Below are 23,975 nucleotides of genomic sequence, written 5' to 3' on the forward strand. Positions count from 1 at the left end.
TTTTTTTTTTTGTCCTTGAATTAAAATTCTGCTCTCTACGCAGCACCATTTTCAGAAGAAAGATATTGCACACAAATACTGTGGAAAACTTGTAAACACTCACCATTCCCTCTATTTCGGCCTCCAGGACTCAATTTGGTATCTATTTTTCCTTAAGCCTTTCAGGAATTAATATTTCCGTACTCTGCCCTAAAATATCTGGTAACTGTAAGTACTTAGTAAATGTTTGTTGAATGAATGAATAATTTGGTGGTGTAAAATAAAGGTCACATAGATACCTCAACTGCAGTGAGACTTTCAGGTTGGGTACTCAACTTGGATTGTCCTCTTAGCCACATGTAATCAAAGTTTCAAAGTCTAAAACTACCTACTCTGAGTTAAAGAAACCATTAAACTCCATTTGAACAAACAAAGCAATTAGTTCCCACTCTATATTTGTGGCTTGTGATAATGAGTTTTAAATGGAGCCCATTAAGTGTATTTTTATTGGTTATTTTTCTTGGTTTTAACACTCCATTATGTGGAAAGATGTCTTCGAAAATTGAAAATAAAGTTTATCCTTGCTGATTTTGTCATTTTCCATTTGTCAAACATTGATTTTTCTCCCCTTCTTGTGCATCTAATGGAGGTTGAAATTAGTGCTCACTTTCTCGCGTGGTGTTTCTTTCTTATTTGTGTGCGGTCATCACCGTTCATCAACCTGCCAGCGCGCTTAGAGGAGTGCCGACGTAACTGATGCTCTGAAGTCCGCACAAGGAATGGTTTGAATAGATTTTTGTAATAACTTTAGCTCTGGCCTTTAGAATTCTTCCTAGGAAAGATTTCAATTGCAGAAGGCATTCCCCATCAAATGGTACTTTTAGAGGAAAAAAAAAAAAAAAGGCAAAACTACTCCTTTCAGCTTTTTGATAACTTAAAATCATCTAAGGATTCAAAAGAGAATATTCAGGAGATCAAGGAACCAACCTCTTTTCTTCAAAAACATGTAGGAGCCCAGGGCTCCCTGCACTCGGTTGCTGTGCTCACCCCAGAGTGGCCCTGGAAGGTCTGTTTCTGTGCAGCCCTCGCCAGGACTGTGACGAAGACATCACAGGGCACGTGGGTTGGGAAGGAAGCATCCTTTCAGTGAACTGGGGAGGGGTCCTGGGGGGCAGGGGAGTATAAGAGATTTGGGTGTGTACTTGTGAAAACTTATTCTTCTCCTTCTGTCTTAGATTGATTGGACTGACTGAAATTCCCTCAACAGTGAGAATAAATCCAGGAGAAGATGAGGGTGAGAATGCTCTTTCCGAGGTGGATCAAACAGGGCACTTGATGCTGAGGAATGAGGTGTGATGAATCTGGAAAGTGAAGTGCGGAAAGAGGACACAGTTGCAGGCACCCTACGGGCGTCAGTTCACCCAGTCTCCCCATCAATGTTATGAAGGCACTACTGTTGCTATTTTTAACATGAGGAAACGGGGGCGCAGGGAGGTGCACTGTCCCCAGCACTCAAGGGAGGGCTCATCGCTTGTTCAGTTATCATGGTTACTATACTGATGGTTCCAGTGGTTAAAGCTCCACGTGCAGTCCCTCAGACGTTAAATTAACAACAAGCAAACATGAACTGGTGTTTTGTAGTTCAGTCTTTGATATTCCTTGTCAGTCTCTGCTGCTCCCGAGCCCCTACTTACTATTATATCTCCTCCCCTCATGAACTGGAGCCTGGGCTGGATTAACAGCAGATCGAAGAGGTAGATGGTATCGCATACGAGGTCGGTAATAAGCCAGTAGTGCGTGTTGTGTGGTGTCTGGTACGGGAAGACCATTCGCAGGGGTATAAACCAGCAGTTCCAGTTAAAGGCGATGGTGACCAGCGAGAGCCACAGGAGATAGAATCGATCTGGAAAAAGAGCGACAGGAGCAATCCACATGGCATGTACAGAACATTACAATAATTCTGTTGCTTAGTTTGGTAAAGTTGGGGCACTCCCCTCTGGAGATGAGGAATTTGTGTAGGAGGCTCTATTTACAACAATCATGAGGTTCTGCCCCTAGAGCCGAGGCACCAGGCTTTAGGAGGGGTGTTAGATGATCTTGGCAGCTTCCCTAACTTTGGAGGGTGTCCTTCCTGTTTCCTAGAGAAGTAACCAGTGTGTCTCTCTGCTGGAGTAACTGCACAATTAGCATCAGGGGAGGGAACCCGAGGAAAAGTGCGGGCCTCACTGTGTCTGGAACTGCAGCTGGAGGCCTCCAGCGGGTCCTTAAGGAAGCTGCAGGGTCACGCAGGGCTTGTGAACCAAGGCCCACATCTTGCTCACCGGTGGTGACCGAGGTGGAGACGGGGTGAGTCAGCGGTGACCTCAGTCCACGACTGCACCCAGGGATCTCCTCGGCCCCAGGGAGGCTGGGGACGGGACTTGTCCAATTAGATGAACAATGTGAACCCATGGAAGAAGATAGATTTTATAAGGATTTTTTTGTTTTTTAGGGGGGAGAATGTTCAATGAACATATTGCTAAATGCTTCTTTTCAAAGATTATTAGGGACTGGGTCTGCTTTGGACTGTTTAAAAACAGACAGGAATATTTTCATATCTTCTTTTCACTACAAAGGGACAAATGATCCATCGCAGACCATACAGTTTAAATACTGGTTTCTAGACAGGCTCAGAATACTGGCTAGAGAGCATGGAAGCCATCTGTGAGCTTGGGTTCCAGGGGTTCTTGGGAACAGCCAGCCCTCCCACTGAGACAGTCCACTCCTTGACGGTACCTGTGTAGGAATCTATGCTTTTTGGAAGTCTGAGTCGCTTTAGGTACTCGATCAGGGGCACCTTCTGGGAATGCTCTTCTTTTAGCTTAGCACTACTTTCTTGTGTTGATGACACAGCTATGGGCTTTGCTTTATAGGAGAAAAAAGATGAAAAGATTTTTCAGAGGTTAAGTTAGCTTGGGGAGGAAAAAGTTTAGATTGTTTGGAATGAAAACATTTTATAATCTTCCTTCATGCAGGCAGATGAGGCGTTTTATGACGTTTACAACATTGTTGCTTGTGAAAATACCTAAGTAACAAAAACATTGAAATTTGGAGAAGTAGCAGGTTTAAAGTTTAACTTAAATGTCCTAAAGGTGTTGCAAATAGGATATTTTAAATACAAGCCTCATTCCCACGTATTTTGGAGCGTAAGTAGTTAGTACTTTGGATTGACGTTGAACAGAAACTTTACAAATATGCACCATTCCGCAGATTTTAGTTTTGTGGTTCTTTAGCTTTATTCATGTCCTTCCAGCATGGGCAAGTAAAGCTCAAAACACTGTTTTTGGTATATCTTTATAAAGCTATAATGACTGTATTCTAGACCCTTCCCTTTAAAAAGAAACTATTATATAATAGTTCATCTCCCTGCCAGGGCATTGTCTCCCAGCTGGCTTGCTTAAAGTGCTGGAGTATTAGGAAATGGCAACCCTCTCCAGTGTTCTTGCCTGGAAATCCCACGGACAGAGGAGCCTGGTGGGCTAGAGTCCAGAGGGTCACAAAGAGCCTGGCACGTCTGAGTGACTAGGCACAGCATAACGCTTTAGCAGCTTGCCCCAGCAGCAGACCTCAGCTGACGAAGGACAGGAGTGGGTGGACTGATCTCCCAGCTTCCTCCTCCTCCAGGATGATTCTTCTGTGTCGTCCACACAGATGTTCAGCTGACTCAAGCCCCAGTGGCCCTGCCATTAGCACACCTTTATTGTGTTAACTCCCTACCCTGTCTCTCTTGCCTTCTTACCTCCTGCACCACCCTCAATATAAAATATTCCTAGCTAAGCCATTGTCTTGGCGAAACTGCTTTTGGGGAATCCCAAGCTAAACCATTTGCAAAATATTGATACATACCACTCATCACCTTCGTCCCAGAACTTTGAGGTAACACCACTCACCAGTTTGGGGACTGCTCTCAGGGGAGGACATGTCAGCCTCCACTAACTTTCTTTTGTAGAAATCTGTTCTTTGACGCAGTCTTCTCACCAGGCTGTGTAGCTGGGCATCCGCGTACTCATTAATAACAGGTGGTTTGCTTTTTGGATGAAATGGAAAAAATAAAAGGTGAGAGTCAGATCTATAAGGAAATACACACAGGGGAGGGATTAAGTTTCTTCCTCTTCCCCATACACCCAAGATAATGTATTAACTTCTCCTTTCTACAATTGAATAGAACAACCCAAGAATAAAATTTAATGGATATGGTGCTCATGCAATACAAATTTCCCACTGAAAAACTAGAATCCAAAAATAGCAAATGACTATTCTGTGATGCAGTCCATAGGGTCGCCAAGAGTCAGACTCGACTGAGTGACTGAACTGAACTGATTCTGTGATTCTGTCATCAGACTGGATCATGAGAAGAAAAAATGCTATAGTTGACGCGGTAGGCAGAGTTCTAAGATGTCTCCTTGGCTTGCATGTCCTAGGTGATCCCAGGGACAATGAATACGGCGGAGTTTACTTCCATAATTGGTTGTGTTATGTGGCTCAGCTGACTTTAAGATAAGGAAATTATATCGATGTGTCTGATGTAATCAAATGAGTCCTTTAAAAGCAGACAGTTTCTCCAACTGGTGACAGAACAGAAAGTCAGAGGTTTGAAGCACACGGGGAATTTCACTGGAGGGAAATTCTCCATTGTTGGCTTTGAAGGAGAAAGGAGTCCCCTGATAAGAATTGCATGAAGCCTCTAGGAGCTGAGAATGATCCCTGGCTAGTAGATAAAAAGGAAGCAAGGACTTCAGTCCCACAACTGTAAGAAACTGCATTCTGCCAATAATTGAATAAGCTTAGAAGTGGATTCTTCTTTGGTGCCTCCAGATAAGAGCCCAGCCACGCCTGGCTGGTACCTTAATTTCAACTGTGTGATGTCTAAAGCAGAGAACCCAGCCAAGCCCACCCAAACTTCTGAGCTATGCAAATGTGAGCTAGCAACTGGTTGCTGTTTTAAGTCTCTAGAATTGCCATAATGTGTTAAGCTATCGTAGAAAACTAATATATCACCATGCTTTAATAAACTTGCCTTCTAAGAAAACATACAAAATAAAGCATACAGTAAGTCCCCTGCCTAAAAACGAGTTCCACTCTTGTTTCTTTTTGTTCTTTCTCTGAGCCTCCAGTTCCATCAGGCCTTCATTAGTAAGCTTCTTGTGTTGCACAGCAAGGAGTTCAGTGAAGTCGCCCTCTTGCAGACCTAGCTCCAGCTTCTCAGTGAAGGTCATTAAGTTGCTGAAGACCTCTTTGGACTCCTCGCCCGCCTTCTTAAATCCACGAAAGTTGTGAACAAACTGCACTCAAAGGTTCTCTCTCCCAAATACCATTCCTGGTGACAGCTGTAACCTTGTGCCAAGCATAATCAGTGTTTTCGTGGTCTTGTAAATCAGAATACTGGAGTGGGTTGCCATGCCCTCCTCTAGGGAGTCTTCCCAACCTGGGGATCAAACCTAGGTCTCCTGCGTTGCATGTGGAGTCTTTACTGTCTGAGCCACCAGAGAAACCCTGTAGTTGTTATTGTCCTGCCAATGTTGTCACAAGGTTGTTCCTGATTCATTCCTTGTCTTCGCTGCCTGACCAAGTGTGATGTAAATAATATTTCTTGAAAGTCACTATAATTCCCGGTCCATAGGTTGGATGAATGAGCTATGCACTACTTTGATCCTAGGATGAAAGTTGTCCATGAATTGGGGGTTGGTGGTGGTGACCCAAGCATTGTCAAGCAGCAAAAGAATATTGAATGGGATGTCCTTCTCTGAGCAATATTTCTCCACCTCCAGGACAAAGTGGTGGAAAAAACCAGTTCTGGAAAATCGCCTCTGTAACTCAAGCTTTGGGGTTATAGTACCCTTCCACACAATAGGAAGAGAGTCCCTGGCATGTTTATAAAGGCTCTTGTGTCAGGGAGTGTTTAACAGGAGGATTCCTATGTGCTGTTTCTCACAAGTCCTGTGTTTCTTTTTAAGCAGAACAGCAGGCTGCTCCCAGGAACTGATGTCATTGCGTGAGACAGGCTTGAATCTCCTTTAGTAAACATTCTCTTTATGACAAACTCAATTCATCAAGACCCTTTTTACAAGTATAATAAATAAGGGGGAATTGTCAGGGAACATTTAAGAGGAGGATTCCTGCATGCTGTTTTCTATTTCTCAAGGATTCTCTGCTCTTTATCAGTTCCTATGCCAAGAATGAGTAAAGCTGCATGGAGTTCTCAGGACTGAGGTCATGGGATGAGGCAGGCAGTGACTCTTCAGCATCAGCTACCTTGTATGTATTAGACTATCCATATTGCGGCTATTGATAACATTTCATCCTGTGTAATAGCTGAGTAATCATCTTACTAAAGATATATAAGCCTGCATTTCTGCTAATAAAGCACCTTTGCTCCATCAGAGCTTGGGTCCCCGTGTCTGTCTGTCTGTTTGTCTGTCTGTCTGTCTTTCTTTCTGTCTCTTTCTCTCCTCGGCTAATTCTCTGGAACGCAGAAACCCGTCTAGCTCACTCTTCTGCCCAGGCTTCTAAGATTCTCTCGAGAAGGCATCCCGTGCCTTCACCCCCGCCTCGAGAGGGTACCCTGTGCCTTCCTGAGAAACGCAAGTCCTGTGTCAAGGACTTTATTGGTTCTCTGTGTAAACCAGGGAGTATCATCCTCTTTCTCTCTTTCACTTTACTTATCGTCACCTCCGGACCGCCAGGTCCCGGTCCATTAAAGGACCCCAACACTCTTGAATTCTCAGAATGATTAAGAGAGATTTCAGCTTCATATCACCAGAAACATTGCCACCAAACAAGAGTTAGCCTGTCCGTTGCTGCTTCATAGCCCGGCATCACTTTTCCTCCTTACTGATGCAACTTCAGTCTGGCACCCTCTGTAGTACAGTCTGGTCTCATCCACATGAAAATCCTGATGGGACAAAAATGTGATTTCATCAATAATTTCTCAAAAAATATTTCTCAAAGTATTTCAGGAAATTTCCAGCTACCATATCTGCATTTGTTGCCTTGCCACTTACTTTTACAGTGTAAAGGTCGGCTCTAGCCTTGGACTGATGAAATCAGACACAGCTGGCATTAAAAGGTGTGCCGTCTGATTCTTCACTGTGGTTCTTCTTCAGGTCTTCACAAAGGCTTTCAGCTCTCTCTTGAGGCAGCATTAAGCTGAGTGGGACTCGACACTGATCCTGATCCTGCGTCTACACTCTGAGAAGTTTCTCCACCGCCTCCATCACTCTTCCTTGCTTCTTCGATTTTATCCTTGACGTCATCGGCACAGCAGACTTCACATGTCCCATGAGTTCATCCTTCTTTAGAACCGTGTTGATGGTTGAACAATTCATGTTGTAAGATCAAGTGGTGTCTACCATCGTTCCGCCTCACTCTACTCTCTCAGGTATTTTCTTTCTGTTTCCGTTGTTATTGCTTGGCGCTTCTTAGCAGCGCCAGCTATATCACCGCAGCTTTTACACTTGCTTCTGGACATCTCGGGCTTGAAATAAAGATGCTGTACTACTGTATGCTATACAGTACTGTACAATAAATTGCACAAAAGTACAGCCACTTGTAGCGGATGCCAGCATGTGACAGTGTGTGTCAGATGTCTGAGTAACTTACACTACTGGACATGTGAACACGTTTGCATCCTTGAAAGTGTGCAGCTTGAAGGCTTGTATGGAGTGGGCTTACTTTATAAACTAGTATATTTTATAAAGATCTGAGTTTCCTCATAGTTTATCCTCAAAGCTCTAACTTACTCTTGACCCTCCTTCTGAGTCTAACACTGGGTCTACTGCTGGAGCCAGCGTGAGGAACTCCGCCCATGGCAAAGGTCATGAGGAAGGAGGCTTGGCACACGCAAAGGCGTGATCAAGCCTCAGGAAACCCCCTGTTCCCGAGCATCTAACCCCAAAACCAGAGTCTGTCTTATGCTCTCACCTACACCTCTGACTTTACGGGGGGCTCTCCCCCCTAGCCGTTTCTCTCGGAGAAGGAGTTAACTTGCAGCTCCAAGGCAATGAAAATTCCTGGGCGTGACAAGACTGTTTCAGCTTACAGACTGCTCTGAAGGTTATCTAGCCCGCCTGTATAGGTTCATCCGGCCACATGTGATTGTTTACAGCCTCCCAACCTGAGAGGCACGAGATGTTTTAGACTTACTAAAGGCAAATTCTTTTGGGGAGTTAGAAATTATTAATATAGTGTGTTGGTTAGGAATTATATTGGTGAAGGGTTCTTAATTTGTTGTGTCAATAATTGCTGCTAATTCCCTGCTCTGGGTGGGACAAGGATGTCTCAGGTCAAACCTCTCTGCTGACAGACTAGCTTGTGTGACAGGATTATCCATACTCCTACCACATGATTGTTTACTACCTCTTAAGCATAAACAGCACCTCTGTTTTGGAGTATTTTAAAAGTCTTAATTAGGATAGGGCTTTTTCTTCTTGTTGAGTCAATGATTGCCACCAGGCCTCCATATCCTTAGGCACCTGGGAATATATTAATCAATGTATTTGGAATACAGAAAAGGAAATATAGTAGTTTTTAAGGTTAGCAATACTAGACTTTTTGAGTTAATGAATTTTCTCTTTTGTAATAGATCACTGTACTTTGTTATAAATCACTGTGTCCTTGCTATGTAAAAACGTAACTTTATCACTATCTTAAGACTAAATAGATCTTAAGGGGAGCATTGGTGAAAGGATTTTCATTTGTTGGGCTGATGTTTGCTGCTAAATCTCCATGTTCCCTACCCTTATAATGAATATAACTAGCATATAGGAAGAAATAAGTATTAACCTTTAAGCATATAGGAGAAATAAATATTAACCTTTAAGATTAATCATGTTAACCTTGGGTTAAATAAATTCCTTTCTTGATTGTAACTCACTACACCCTCACCCTATAGGAATGTAACTTTATTTGGAGGGTGGTGCCTGGTTTAAGAAAAAACACCCTTGGAAAAAATAAGTTTTTTGGTTATCAGAAAGAAAGGATCATAAAATGTAAGCAGGTCTCACTCATGGCCAGAAGATGATGTAATATCCCTAAGACCTTTTTTTTTATACATTTATGTGAAGCACCTGATTTTGATAAAGGTCAGGACTGCTGACCCCCACGTGACTCTGTATTCATCCCTATGTGTAACAAAAGGTATATAAGCAAACCCAAAAATAAAGAAATTGGATCAGTTTCCAGAAAGACTGATTCCCCTATGTCGCTTCTTTCTTGCTCCCGTTTTTCTGGCTGAATTCCCATCTGGAGCATGGATGCTATTCCATGTAATCCAAGTTATTCAGCCTCTTTTTCTACACTATCTCCTACTACACTATCCATTTCTAATCTCTCTCTATATCTGTGATTAAATATGTATTTTTCCAAAGACGCTGACACCGTCCCACCTTCGAATTCCCTGGATCCACCGGGGCTGGACCCCGGCAGTCTACATGGACCCACATAAGTTCCAGCCATTCTCACCTTTTCACATCCATATCTGCCTTTTCCATCTCCTTTCCAAATGGGAACCCATGGGGTTCACAGTGGAACTGGGTAAACTGTGTATTCTATTTAAAGAGGACTCTAATATGAGCCCCTCTCCACTAATATCCATTTTCTACCAGGTCCATAAATATATCATGTCTACCTGTTTACAAATTCCCTGACCATTGGTGTCTTTCTTTCTCCCCTTATAATTATCATAGGATAATTTGCACCTCTTTCAAATGTCTAAAGCCCTGCTTGAGCAACAGGACTTTTCAGGAGTGTCTGTGTCCCACTAAGACCTTTATAAACCATTCAAGGATGGAGCAGCAGTGGAAGAAAATCTGATACACAAAACAGACACAGGAGGGCATTCAGTCCACAAAACCAAGAAGCATTTTTATTTTCTGATGAAAACTTGCTGCCATTTATATCATGTCATAAATTTCTGCTTAAAATCTTAGTATGCCTAGAAGCTTATTCATTCATCAAACAGTTATTGAGTTTCTACTTTTCACACTGGGAATAAAAAGATATGTTGAACAGACACTAGCCCTTTGGATGTTCACAGCTTAATGGGGGAAGCAAGGATGTAAATAAGTAGCTAATTAGAAGTAATAAAAATACACAGAGAATGCTGTGCTCACACTGAACTTGGCCTGGGGATCAGAGTGGCCTCATAGGGAGAGCATCACAAGTCTGCAAGGGTTAGAATGTCTTTGACAGAAAAATGTAACGAGGCCCCTCCTAGCCTTGAGAACAACATGTTGAAAAATGTGAAATAAATATGATATGTTAAACAGGTGTTTTGGCGTGACTGGAAGGCATTGTGTACCTGTAGGGGGCCAGGTGGCGGTGGGGTGGCAGAAGTAGTGGTTAGGTCTGGAAAGGTGAGTGGGGTCAGGTTATGGCAGTTCCTGTTTAGTCTGCTTACAGTTTAAACACTGACCTATAGGCCAATGAGAACCAATGGAGAATATTAAGCAAATGAGGTGTATGAGCTGATAGACATTTTGGAAAGGTAGCAATAACAGGAGAATTGAAGAGGAGCAGTGTAAATGCATATAGGCAAGGAAGGAAGCTAATAGGTTAGGTGAGAATTGATGGAGGAAAAATGGACTAAAGAAGTATTGTAGAGGCAGAAATCAAAGAATTTAAACTTTCTGGATTTTTTGGATAAATCCAGATAAGGAATCAAGAATAATTTCCAAGTTTTTATTGCGAGAGAATAAATTTACAAAGATTACTATTACAGGAGACTAGATTTATGAAAACATTAATCAAAATTTGAATTCAGAAAGAGATGCTTGTATGTAGTGGGTATATGAAAAGATTAATTGTGTCTATAAGTATATGTGTGTGTGTTCAATTCATGCTGTTTGTAGGACTTTGTGTGATAGGACCTTGCTTGTGACACTCAGGAAGCATTTGGGAATATAATTCTTACAACAAGATCTTGATGACGTAGTGTATCTGGGATTTTTGAAGCTATGTTTGTTTTTGATATTATCATAAACTGACAGTTTCAAGATCAGGAACTGTATGTTTTCTTTATATTTTGCAAGATCTAAGACAAGGTATATTTTAAATAAACATTTGTTGAATAAATAAACCCACTACTTTCAACCTTTTTCTTTGACCTTATTTGATGTACTTCAGTGCACTAAAAAAAAATCCATAAAAAGTAAGGTTGAGGCTTGGTGGATTACTGACTGTAAAGTCAGGTGTTCACACCGTCAAAATGTCTAATTCAAGCACTAAGACTTAAAGAGAATACTTTTCTTTCCCTGAATTATTTATGTCTTACTTGATCATATAATTGGCCCTTTTAAAGGCTATGGTTCTTCCAGTAGTCATGTATGGATATGAGAGTTGGACTGTGAAGAAGGCTGAGCGCCGAAGAATTGATGCTTTTGAACTGTGGTGTTGGAGAAGACTCTTGAGAGTCCCTTGGACTGCAAGGAGATCCAACCAGTCCATTCTGAAGGAGATCAGCCTTGGGATTTCTTTGGAAGGAATGATGCTGAAGCTGAAACTCCAGTACTTTGGCCACTTCATGCAAAGAGTTGACTCATTGGAAAAGACTCTGATGCTGGGAGGGATTGGGGGCAGGAGGAGAAGGGGAGGACAGAGGATGAGATGGCTGGATGGCATCACGGACTCGATGGACGCGAGTCTGAGTGAACTCCGGGAGGTGGTGATGGACAGGGAGGCCTGGCGTGCTGCGGTTCATGGGGTCGCAGAGTCGGACACGGCTGAGCGGCTGATCTGAGCTGAGCTGAACTGAGCACCAGTTTGTACTGTGTAAGCATATCTCTCAGTTACATGTTTAAAGTTGTTTTATAAAGCACGTCACCATTTCTAATCCATAGCTATATTTCACATACTCTGTATTTTTCTTTTTGTGTTAGCTGAACATCAATATGCTAATCTATTCCACCTTTTCTGTTTTTTCCAGCTGTTTTCCACAGTAATCCTTGCCTATCTTCTTCTCCACCAATGTACATATAGAAGTTATAAATGTATTTCTCCTTAGGTAATTTTGTGAATGAATGAAAAAATGGAGGTGAAGAAACAATATTCCATAAAATAAACAGAAGATTGTATGGGAGTATGAGGGAACCAATGAAATATGCTTTATATAACAAAGGTTCTTTTGACTTATACTTGATAATTCTAGTTCATACTGTATATTTTTAAAAGAATTACTCCTCATAACTCCTTGGTGAAGAATTTAGGAAATGGTAAATATATTTTATAAACTTTGATAAACAAACATGAGAGTAAAGTTTTACTGAGAGTCATCTCTGATTGACATGGATAAGCCTTTTAGGTTTTGTGTGAGAGGTAGACTATAGAAAAAGCTGAATCACAAAGAATTGATGCTTTTGAACTGTGGTTTTGGAGAAGACTTGAAAGTCCCTTGGACTGCAAAGTAATAAAACCAGTCAATACTAAAGGAAATCAGTCCTGAATATTCACTGGAAGGACTGATGCTGAAGCTGAAACTCCAATCCATTGGCCACCTGATACGAAGAACCGATGCATTGGAAAAGATCCTGATGGTGGGACAGATTGAAGGTAGGAGGAGAAGGGGATGACAGAGGATGAGATGGTTGGATGGCATCACCGGCTTGATGGACAAGAGTTTGAGCAAGCTCTGGGAATTGGTGATGAACAGGGAAGCCTGGAGTGGTGCAGTCCATGGGGTTGCAAAGAGTCGGACATGACTGAGCAACTGAACTGAACTGAAGTGCATTGAATATGTACTTATGGAGGAATAAAGAATTAGTTATGTTAAAATACAATTTATTTCTCTTTTTGATAAGGATTCAGAGGAAACTCATTTCTAAAATCAATTGATAGCAAATAAGAGAATTATAACAGTATTCCTTACTTCCTAAATTCAATCAGATAGAGGCAAAAAATTTACACAATTAACAATTGTCCCTGTGTTTGGGATTGCAAAAATTTTTGTACTCCAGGACAGTGTATCACAGTAGTATTGGGATGGGTTAGAAGTAGGCTTTTTTTTTTGTCCACTGAGAGAAAAGTCAATGTGAGAGAAAGAAAGGAAAGAAAAACTCATCTGCAGGTGACTTAGGAATACCAGTGTCACGAAAGAGTATGTATGTAAATTATAGAGTTTGAACTTGATTCTTTAAAAACTATTGGTGTTTATAGGGCTCTAAGAAAGTTTTCATGTGCACCCTGTGATACATATACTCTAGTTTAAGACTGAAGCTTTCGTAACACAAATGGATGGCAAATTTTGATGGGGCAAAATGAACAGATAGTAATCAGGGATGAGTCTACAGAGAAGGAGGAATGACACTTTAATGATGTAAAGGGAAGATACTCAAAACCCTGAGGAAAGACATGTTAGTTTCTGCCTTGTTGAGGACAATAAAGCCTGAAACATTTTAATATAGGATCTCCAATCACCTATAATTTAGCTTGAAAGGTCCATTGAGACCACTGAAGAACCATAACAGAATTCTAAACAGAAGAGGGACATTATTAGCTATGTTCTAGAATGTTATTGTGAAAAGAAAGATGGTAATTACTTGTGATGAGGAAAACGTATGATTTGAAGAGGGAAGAGAGTTGAGGTAAAATCTGTGGACTAGCGTAATGGTAGGAAATGTCAAATTTGGTCAACATAAGACACTGATAGTGTTCTGCCAAAATTCATGTCTGTCCAGAGCCTCAGAATGTGGCTGTGCTTGCAAACAGTCTTTACAGATGTAACTGTTTACGATGCGGTCACATCGGAGAACAGTGGGCTCTTAATCTAATGACTGGAGTCCTCCCTATAAGAAGGCCAAGTGAGAGCATGGAAGAAATGCATGGAGAAAGACATGTGACCACAGGGCAGAGGCTGATGCACCCACAGTCCAAGAAACACCAAGGATTGCTGGCAATGACCAGAGGCTAGGAGAAAACCTGGAGCAGATTCTCCCTCAGAATCTCCCGAAGGGCCAACCTTGCCAATAGCTTGATTTCAGACTTTTGGTCTTCAGAACTGAGAGAGTAAATCCCTGTTGCTTGAACCCACTCAGTTTGTGGAAATTTGTTATGGCAGCCTTAGGAAACTAATAGAATTAGCAAAGTAGGTAATTGTGATACCACATGGACAACTCAGATGGAGATATAAAAAGCTGCAAGACAAATTGAAATATATTAAATTTAGCATATGGTAAACTTGAGGTGTGAATGGATAATCAAGATCTTTTAACATACACTCAATATTTCAGGCAGTTGAAAATTTGGATCTGGAAGTCAGTTGGAGGCTGAACAGAGAATCACCTGTCTAGAGGAAATGGTGCAAATTATATAGAACAACATAAGACTGGGAGGTCACAGTCTTGGAATTTGCTGACATTTAAAGAGTAGCAAAAGTGAAGGAACGGAGAAGCAACAATTAGAGAGGGGGAACTGGAAGAAAAATGTCACAAAAGTTGGGGAAGCTGAGAGTTTGAAAAAGGAAGTCAGTGCTATACCCAAAGCAAGATGGGGACTAGACTAAGGAGGACTCTATGTATTTAGCAAGTAAGATTTCATTGGTAATTTTTAAGAAAATTGACTGGGGAAAAATGTAATGTGATCAAATTTTGTCATTTTTCTCCTCAATTGTCTCAAGTATTTTGTAAAATCAATACTTAGAATCGACTTTTGTTCTCTAAATAATACTTTAGATTTCCATTCATTAGTTCTTAAATTCATTTAAATGTAGTATTTATTTCCTATAATAAAATCTTCTTGAATGATTTTTGGCATTTGCAAACTTTGCTAGATTCTTCTTAATGCTTAATTAAATGACAACTCACTTAAAAAAATTCCAGTTGGTTAAAGTCTTTAAAACCTGACGATTTCTGTCTTGAATAACAGATAGGAATTAGGTAATAAATTCCAGGAAAGGTGTGGTCAAAATGGAGGAGTAATAGTCCCTGAATTCACCTAAATTACAACTATTAATGAGCAACTATCTAACAGAGAAACGCTCTATGAGAAAGACATGAATACCAGCAGAAAATAATTTTACAGCTAAAGATATAAAGAAGGAACCACAAGAAGATGCACAGGTGAAATGGAGACACGATACAGTCAGGACCCACATCCCTCCGTCTGTGACCCACAGTCACAGAGGTCCTCCCCGAGAACTGAGGGATCTCAGCCCCAAATTGGGCTCCTTAGACTGGGGGTCTTGCATTGGGGAGATGAGCCCCTAGAGTGTCCAGCTTTGAAAATCAGTGGGCTTCTGTGCGGGGGAGCCAGAAGACTATGGAAACAAAGTCTCTGTTCCAAAAGGGTGGATGTAAAATCTCACACTCTGTAAGTCTCGGCACAAAGGCAATAGTTTTAGAGAAGCCTGGATCAGATCCCCTTGCTCATCTTGAAAAGCCTCCTGAAGAGGCAGGGGCAACTGGGACTCCCTCTAGGGTTGGAGATGCTGGCTGCAGCCAGTTTGGGGAGCTTGTTTCACTGTGTGGACTCCGGTGCTGGAAAGTGCCATTTAGGAGCCCTCTCATTAGCCTATTAGAACTGCAGGCTTACCTGCCTATCTACCAGTGGGCTGACACCAGGTCCACTGCCCTCTATCCCGTACAGCCAGCCATGAAGGGATCTTTCTGTGACCACTGGCAGACTGGTATCAGTGTTGTGGCCCCTTGGACCTCAGTCTTGGGGCCAGGCATTTGGGACTCAGCTTTCCCCACCACTGGGCCACAGTCACTGCATGAGGCAGGCCCTTGCAGTCAAGTGGGATGGGAAAAGCCTTGCTTACCAGCATGCCCACGGAAGTCAGGCCTACCGCAACAGAGGAGGGCTCCCAGATTATATGGGGGCACCCGTAGGGCATATATCTGATGGCTGCAACAGTATGAGACTAGAAATCAACCATATATTTGTTTCAACTACAGTTGTTTAAAAATAAAAAACACACAAACGTGTAGCCAAAACAATATGCTACTAAACAACCAGTGGGTCACTAAGAATATCAAAGGGAAAATTAAAAAAAAAACCCCGAAGACAAATGGAAATGGCAATACAACATTTCAAAATCAGTGAGAGACAGCAGAAACAGTTCTAAGAAAGAAGTGGATAATGATACAGACCTACCTCAAAAAGCAAGAAAAGTCTCAAGCACTCTATCCTCAAACCTAAAAACTAGGAATCAAACAAGCAAACACATCTCAAAGTTAGACGGAAGGAAATAATCAAGATCAGAGCAGAAATGAATGAAATAGGGGAGTCTCTCTCCCCACCCACCAGGAAAAACCAATACAAGAGATCAATGAATCTAAGAGCTATTTCTTTGAAAAGATACACAAAATTGACAAACCTTTAACCAAGCTAATCAAGACATAAAGAGAAAGAACCCAAATAAATAACATCAGAAATGAAAGAAGTTGTCTCTGACACTACAGAAATACAAAGAATTATGAGTCTACCATGAAAAATTATACACCAATAAAATGGACAATATGGATGAAATGGATAAATTCCTAGAAATGTACAATTTTCCAATACTGAATCAAGGAGAAATAGACACTATGAACAGACCAATTATCAATAATGAAAGTGAATCAATACTACTACTACTAATAATTTTAGAAAACAAGTCCAGGACAAGATGGCTTCACAGGTGAATTTTACCAACTGTTTAAAAAAACTACTACTTACCCTTTCCAACTATTCAAAAAAACTTGAACAAGAAGGAATGCTTCCAAGCTCGTTCAATGAGATCAGTATTATTCTGTTACAAAGACCAGACAAAAACATCAAAATACGATTACAGGCTTATATCCTTAATAAACATAAATGCAAAGATTTTCAACAAAGTCTCAGCAAACTGAATTCAATAATACATTAAAAGGATCATGCACCATGATCTCAAGGAATTTATTCCAGGGATGAAAGAATGAGTCAATATCTGCAAATTGACCATGTTAACAAACTGAAGAGCGAATAGCATGATCGTTTGGATATATGCAGGAAAAGCTTTTGACAAAATTCAATATTCATTTATGGCAAAACTCGCAACAAAGTGGGTAAAGAAGGAACGTCTTAGTATGATAATGGCTGTATGTGACAAGTCCGCTGTCAGCATCATACTCAATTGTGAAAGCTGAAGGCCTCTGCTACCATTTCAGGAACAAGATAAGTGGACTCATGCCACTCTTATTCAGCATAGTTATGGAAGTCCTAGCCACAGCAACCAGACAAGAAAAAAATTAAAATCTTCAGATTTGAAAGGAAGAAGTAAACCTGTCACTGTTTGAAAATGACACGTTAGTATATGTAGAGAATCTTTGACACTAGCAAAAAAATGTTAGAACTAATAAATTCAGTAAAGGTGAAGGATACCTAATTAATATAAAAATATGTTGCATTTCTATATGCTAATAATGAACTATCAGAAATAAAAATTAAAAAATTCATTTACAAGTGCATCCAGAAAAAAGGTATGAAAAAAACCTAATGGAGGCAAAAATTTTGTTCTCAAAATATCAATGTCATTTTTCATAGAACTAGAAGAAATAATTTTAAAGTTTGTATGGAAACACAAATGATGTTGAAAAGTTAAAATAATCCTGGAAAAGAAAAATGTGAGTTTATCGTGTTCCCTGATTTCAAACTTTATTGCAAAGCTAATGTAATAAAAACAGTATGGTACTGGCCCAAAACAGACACATAGATCAATGGAACAAAATAAAGACCACAGAAATGAATCCACATTTATATGGTCAATTAAGAATGATGACAGAAACAAGAATATACAATGGAGGGAGACAGACTTTTCAATAAATGCTGTTGGGAAAACTGGATAGCTACATGCAAAAGTATCAACCTGGATTATTTTCTCACACCATATACACAAATAAACTCATAATGTATTAAAGAATTAAATGTAAGGCCTGAAACCACAAAACTCCATACATGTCATGTCCTTTGATGTTGGTATTAGCAATATTTTTTGGATCTGTCTCCTCAGGCAAGGAAAACAAAAGCAAAAGTAAACAGATGCAACTACACTAAACTATAAAGCTTTTGCATAGCAAAGGAAACTAGCAATGAAATAAAAATTTGGCTCACGGAATGAGAGAATATATTTGCAAACAATATATCCAATAAGAGATTAATATCCAAACTGTAAAATGAATTTAGAGAACTCAACATTAAAAAAAAAAACCAGTTTAAAAGTAGGTACAGGATCTGAATAGAGATTTTTCCAAAGAAGACATCAGTCAGTTCAGTTCAGTCGCTCACTTGTACTCGACTATTTGCAACCCCATACAAATAGTCTGCAGCAAGCTAGGCTTCCCTGTCCATCATCAACTCTCAGAGCTTGTGATGGCAGAATAGAAGGATGTGCTCATCTTCTTCTGAGAGAACTTCGAAATTGCAACTTGATATTGAACAACCATTGACAGGAGAACATTGGGTGCCACCAAGAAAAAGATACCCCACATCCAAGAGCAAAGGAGAAGCCTCAACAAGACAGTAGGAGGGGTGAAATTGCATTTAGAATCAAACCCCATACCCACCAGAGACACACAGATGGCTCAGACAAAACTTTGTGCACACCAGGACCCAGAGGCTCCACATAGACTGAGCGAGACCTGCCTTTGAGTGTTGGAGTGTCTCCTGCAGAGGCACAGGTCAGCAGTGGCCTGCCGTGGGGACAGGGGCTCTGGCCGCAGCAGACCTGGGACACGCCAGCATGTGGCACAAACCCTCTTGGAGGAGGCTGCCATCAGCTCCACCATAGATTTGCCAAGCTGACGCCCACAAACTGCAGAACAATTATACTACCAAAGAAATTCTCACACTGTTAAGAAAGTGCTAGGACCCACAACAGATTTCCCAACCTGGGGATCCGGCAAAGGGACTGAGAACCTCCAGGGAATCTGACTTTGGAGACCAGTGAGATTTGTTATAGAACTTCTGCAGGGCTGGGGAAACAGACTCTTGGAGGGCACAAACAAAATCTTGTGTGCACCAGGAGCCAGGAGAAAGGAGCAGTGACCCCACAAGACTTGCCTGTGAGTGTCTGGGAGTCTCTGGCAGAGGTGTGGATTGACAGTGGCCTGCCACTGGGGTCAGGGGCACCGAATCCAACAGTGTGGGCATAAGTCCTTTTGAAAGAGGTCTCCATTATCGACGTTATCCCTACAATAATTTGGCCTCAAGCCAAACACCAGGGAGGGAACGCAACTCCCCCCATCAATAGAAAATTGGATTAAAGGTTTACTGAGCATGGCCCCACCCGTCAGAAGAAGACCCATATTCCCCCACAGTCAGTCTCTCCCATCAGGAAGCTTCCACAAGGCTCTTATCCTCATCCATCAGAGGGCAGAAAGACTGAAAACCACAAACACAGAAAACTAACCAAACTGATCACATGGACCACAGCCTTGTCTAACTCAATGAAACTATGAGCCAAGCTGTGTAGGGCCACCCAAGACAGACAGATCATGGTGAAGAGTTCTAACAGAATGTGGTCCATTGGAGAAGGGAATGGCAAACCATTTCAGTATTCTTCCCTTGAGAACCCCATGAACAGTATGAAAAGGCAAAAAGAAGACCCGGAGATGGCCAAAAGACTTGAAAATCTGCCCAAGGTTAGTAATCATCAGTGAACTCCCATCAAAATCACAGTGAGATCTCACCTCACACACATCAGAATGGCTATTAAAAAGTTGCAAGTGTTGGTGAGGATGTGGAGAAAGGGAACCCTCGAGACTGTCGGTGAAAGTGTAGATTGGTGCAGTCACTATGGGAAACAGTATGGAAATTTCTCAAAAAATTAAAAATAGAACTAAGGTATGATCCAGACATTCCACTTCTGGGTATTTGTCCCCAAATATAAAACACTAATTGGAAAATGTATATGCACCCCAATGTATATTGTAGCACTATTTACAGTAGCCAAGATATTGAAGCAACCTAAGTGTACACGACGGACAAATGGATAAAGGAGATATTGTGTGTGTGTGTGTGGTATAATATTATTCAGCCATAACAATAAGTGAAATATTAACATTTTTACAACATTGATGGATCTAGAAAGCTAAGGTTTAGTGAGATAAATCAGCTAGTAAAAGACAAATAATGTATGATTTCAATTATATGTGTAGTCTGAAAACAAACAAATAAAACAAAAGTGTAACTGGCCCATAGAGATAACAAATGGGTGGTTGCCAGAGGAGAGAAAGTAGGGGTGAGTAACACTGATAAAAGGGATTAAGAGGTATAAAATTCTAGTTATAAAATAAATAACACACAAGGTATAACATACATTGAATAAACATCAGTAATATTTAATAACTTTATTCAGGAAAAGATGGTTATCAGACTTACAGTGGTTATCATTTCATATCTTTTGAAAATGTCAAATCTCTGTGTAGTATACTTGAAAATAACATAATATCACATATCAACTATATTTCAATACAAAGAATATTATATTCTAATTTGGGAGGTTTGGGAGGGAGAGAGTAGCAGGTCATTTTTCTAGTCTTGAGAGCAAAAAAACAGGCTTAAAATTCAACATTCAAGAAAGCTAACATCAAGGCATCCAGCCCCATCACTTCATGGCAAACAGAAGGGGAAAATGTGAAAACAGTGACAGATTTTACATTCTTGGTCTCCAAAAGCACCGTGGACCATGACACACAGCCACACAATTAAAAGATGCTTGCTCCTTGGAAGGAAAGCTATGGTAAACCTAGACAGTAGGCTAAAAAGAAAAGACATCATTTTTCTGACAAAGTTTCATGTAGTCAGAACTATAGCTTTTCCAGTAGTCACGTGCAGATGTGAGAATTGGACAGTAAAAAAGGCTGAATGTCAAGAATTGATGCTTCTGTATTGCGGTGCTGGAGAAGACTCTGGAGAACACTTGCACTATATCGTACATCAAACCAGTCAGTCCTAAAAGAAATCAACCCTGAAAGTTGATTGGTAGGATTGATGCTGAAGCTGATGCTCCAACACTCTGGCCAACTGATACGAAGAGCCAACTCAATGGAAAAGACTCTGATGCTGGGAAAGAGTGAAAGAAAAAGGAGAAGGGGGTGACAGAGGATGAGATGGTTGGATGGCATCATCGACTCAATGGACATGAATTTGAGCAAACTTTTGGACATAGTGAAAGATAGGGAAGCCTAAAGGGTTGGACATGACTTAGCAAATGAAAGATATTAATTAATGATAAATTCATAGAGCTGTCCTCTAATTTTACATCTGAAGAAAAGAAATCTCATTTGAATAAGTGAAAATTTTTGTAGGGTTAAATTTCTAAGTACCAATATTTGAAATTTACACACAATTCTGATTTTAAGCAATGTATCTTTTGTTCTATCATAAAAACAAGTTGTAAGCAAACTTGGGTCATTAAGAAAAAGCTTAACCAATTCTTACTTTGCTGTCTTCTCACATTTACCTCTAAATACTGAGAAAAGTTTGAGTTGCTTGTCACATTTCACTTCTACATATGGTATTGTTTGTACACATTAATTTGTACATATGGTAGTGTACATATGGATATTATGATCCACAAGTTCCTAACCTAAATTATTTTTGATCTGTGTAGAACAGCCTATGATGCATTTGCGGCTCCAAATCTTGTTTGCAAACCTATTCCAACAGTCTGCTCTCTAGACCTATTCTTCTGCTAACCTGTAAGTCCTAGAGATGGTGTACATAGCACTCATCTTTATTTTCAGTGAATCATATTCTAATAGTCTATAAATATGGTGGTTCCTAACTTTGTTAGAACTTGTGACTAGTTAAGGCTAAAGTCACAAAAGCGTTACAGAAATACTGCCACACAGATTTAAAATTTATAAGCCCCATATGTACACTTATATGCACACATATCTGCAAACACATCATCAGACATAAGAACAACAACCCTTTCCAAATCTTAGCCCAGTTGGAAAGAGAATTTTTTAATAGCATATCAATATCAAAATTTATTAGTCTTTAACACTGATATATTTCATTTAATAAACATCTCAAATTCCCTAATGGATTTCAGGTTTGAAAGTAAAGTAAGGAACAGTTATGTTTTTATTATTCCTTTTATACAAATCCAACCTAAATGAATCAAAGAATATATTCACAAATGTTCCTGAAAATTGGTGTCTTGGAGAAGCTGAGGTGCATTTTGAATGTCTCATTCATTTATTCTACAGATATTTTTGCACACTACTTTTCACCAGGAAAGACAGCGTGTTCTATATTCACTTTGAAGATTCTTCAGTTAATGTCCGTCTCTTTCACTTTACATGTGCCCTTCCTTACGTTTGTTCTTGCTTATCAGCTTCTTCTGCGTAAATTGCTGTTTTCTTTAAGAATCAGTCTATTAAAATTGCTATTGACTGCATGCTGTTCCTCGAAATTCACATGTTGACTATTAATGTGACTATTTGGGAGATAAGATTTCAGAAAGGTAGCTGAAGCTAAATGGAGTCACAAGAGTGAGATCCTAATCCAACAGGATTTGTGTTCTAAGAAGAGGAAGAGACCCCGGAGAACTCTCTCTCTGTCTGTTTACAGAAGGAGATTGTGAGAAGGTAGCTCCCTACATGCCAGGAAAACGGGTCTTAACAAATCAGCCATGACAGCCCTCTGATCTGGACTCCTATCTTCCAGAACCGTGGGAAAATTAAGTTTCAGTTGTTCAAGCTGCCCAGTCTGTGATATGTTGCTATGGCACTCTGAGCAGACTACTCCAGAATGAATGTATGTCTAGAAAAAGAAAAGGGCAAAGCTATTTTAAGAAGCAGATAAAAAAATTAGATCAAGATAATAAGCCGAATGCCATAAATCTCTAGAAATGACAAAAAAGATGGTTAAGAAAATTGTCAGTGCTGGAAAACAGGAAATTGCTAGCTGGAAAATAGAAAGCTTGAGAAGTTTCTTAATGAGAAGTCACATGGGTTCATATCATTTAATTTGCACAAATTGTGAAGTGCTTAGAATAGGCTACTGTTGTTACTATTAACGAAGAATACCAATACCCAAAACACTCATAGGAAACATTTCTTGCAAAGTGAAAAGGATTCTGGAAATGCTCTACCCTTGAAGAGGGCAGATTCAAGTGCCGTGGTTAACCACTAAGCTGATTACATGGGGTTAGTAAGTGAAGTAGGTTGACTTTTTTCTCACCAAATCTGCATGGAATGGATGAAAGCAGAAGCAATTGTCTCCAGGGTGGGGAGTAAGATTGGGTAAGATTGGGAATTTGAGCTGGAGAAGCAAAGCTGTATCCCAGGTGGATGGCAAAAATCAGAGGGTGTTGGGGACTCTATGCCCAGACAATGAGCTAGTGTTATACCCTTCTTAGGAGTTTTTCAAATTAATGTAGATCCCCTGGAGTAGGATATGGCAACCCACCCCAATATTCTTGGCTGGGAAATCTCATGGACCGAGGAGCCTGGTGGATTACAGTCCTTGGGATCACAAAAAGGCAGATATGACTTAGTGACTCAACAACAACACAGTATAGCTTATTTACAATATTGTGTTAATTTCAGGTATAGAGAACAGTGATTCAGCTTTTTGGCTGATAAAATTTCAGATATTCCATTATAGGTCATTATAATATATTAGGTATAATTAGCTATGCTTTACGATAAAGCCTTGTTGCGTACTTATTTTTTCTTAGCAATGTTTCCCCCACAATCACTGTAGAAAGAAGACATTAAATAGAACAGAATCTATAGCACTAGCTTATCATGTGGTGGGATGAATTGAGAAGGTGAAGTAAGAAGGGGTGTAGTGGGACCGATCTTCCCCAGGTGATGGCAATTAAGGGGGGTAATGTCTGCAGGGAAATAATAAAAAAAACTATACATAACTCAAAGTCAGTCCTTATATTGTCACTGTGTGCTGATATCAAATGATGCTGATGATAAAATACTTCCACCCCTAAGGAGTTGATGATGGACAGGGAGGCCTGGCGTGCTGCGATTCATGGGGTC

The 23,975-nt window shown here is 40.4% G+C and overlaps 1 protein-coding gene across 1 annotated transcript in view; it reads right to left on the bottom strand.

Moving 5' to 3' along the window:
* Nucleotides 1–23,975, bottom strand: part of CNGB3 (cyclic nucleotide gated channel beta 3) — a 183,556-nt gene that overhangs the window by 87,945 nt on the left and 71,636 nt on the right. The window contains exons 4-6 of the mRNA XM_005689259.2: nt 3,909–4,045; nt 2,755–2,883; nt 1,674–1,882 (exon numbers count right to left, since the gene is read on the bottom strand). Of these exons, the coding sequence (XP_005689316.2) occupies nt 1,674–1,882; nt 2,755–2,883; nt 3,909–4,045 (475 nt within the window). The remainder of the gene's footprint in view (nt 1–1,673; nt 1,883–2,754; nt 2,884–3,908; nt 4,046–23,975) is intronic.

Source organism: Capra hircus, chromosome 14, assembly GCF_001704415.2.
Source record: "Capra hircus breed San Clemente chromosome 14, ASM170441v1, whole genome shotgun sequence".
Lineage (NCBI taxonomy): Eukaryota > Metazoa > Chordata > Mammalia > Artiodactyla > Bovidae > Capra > Capra hircus.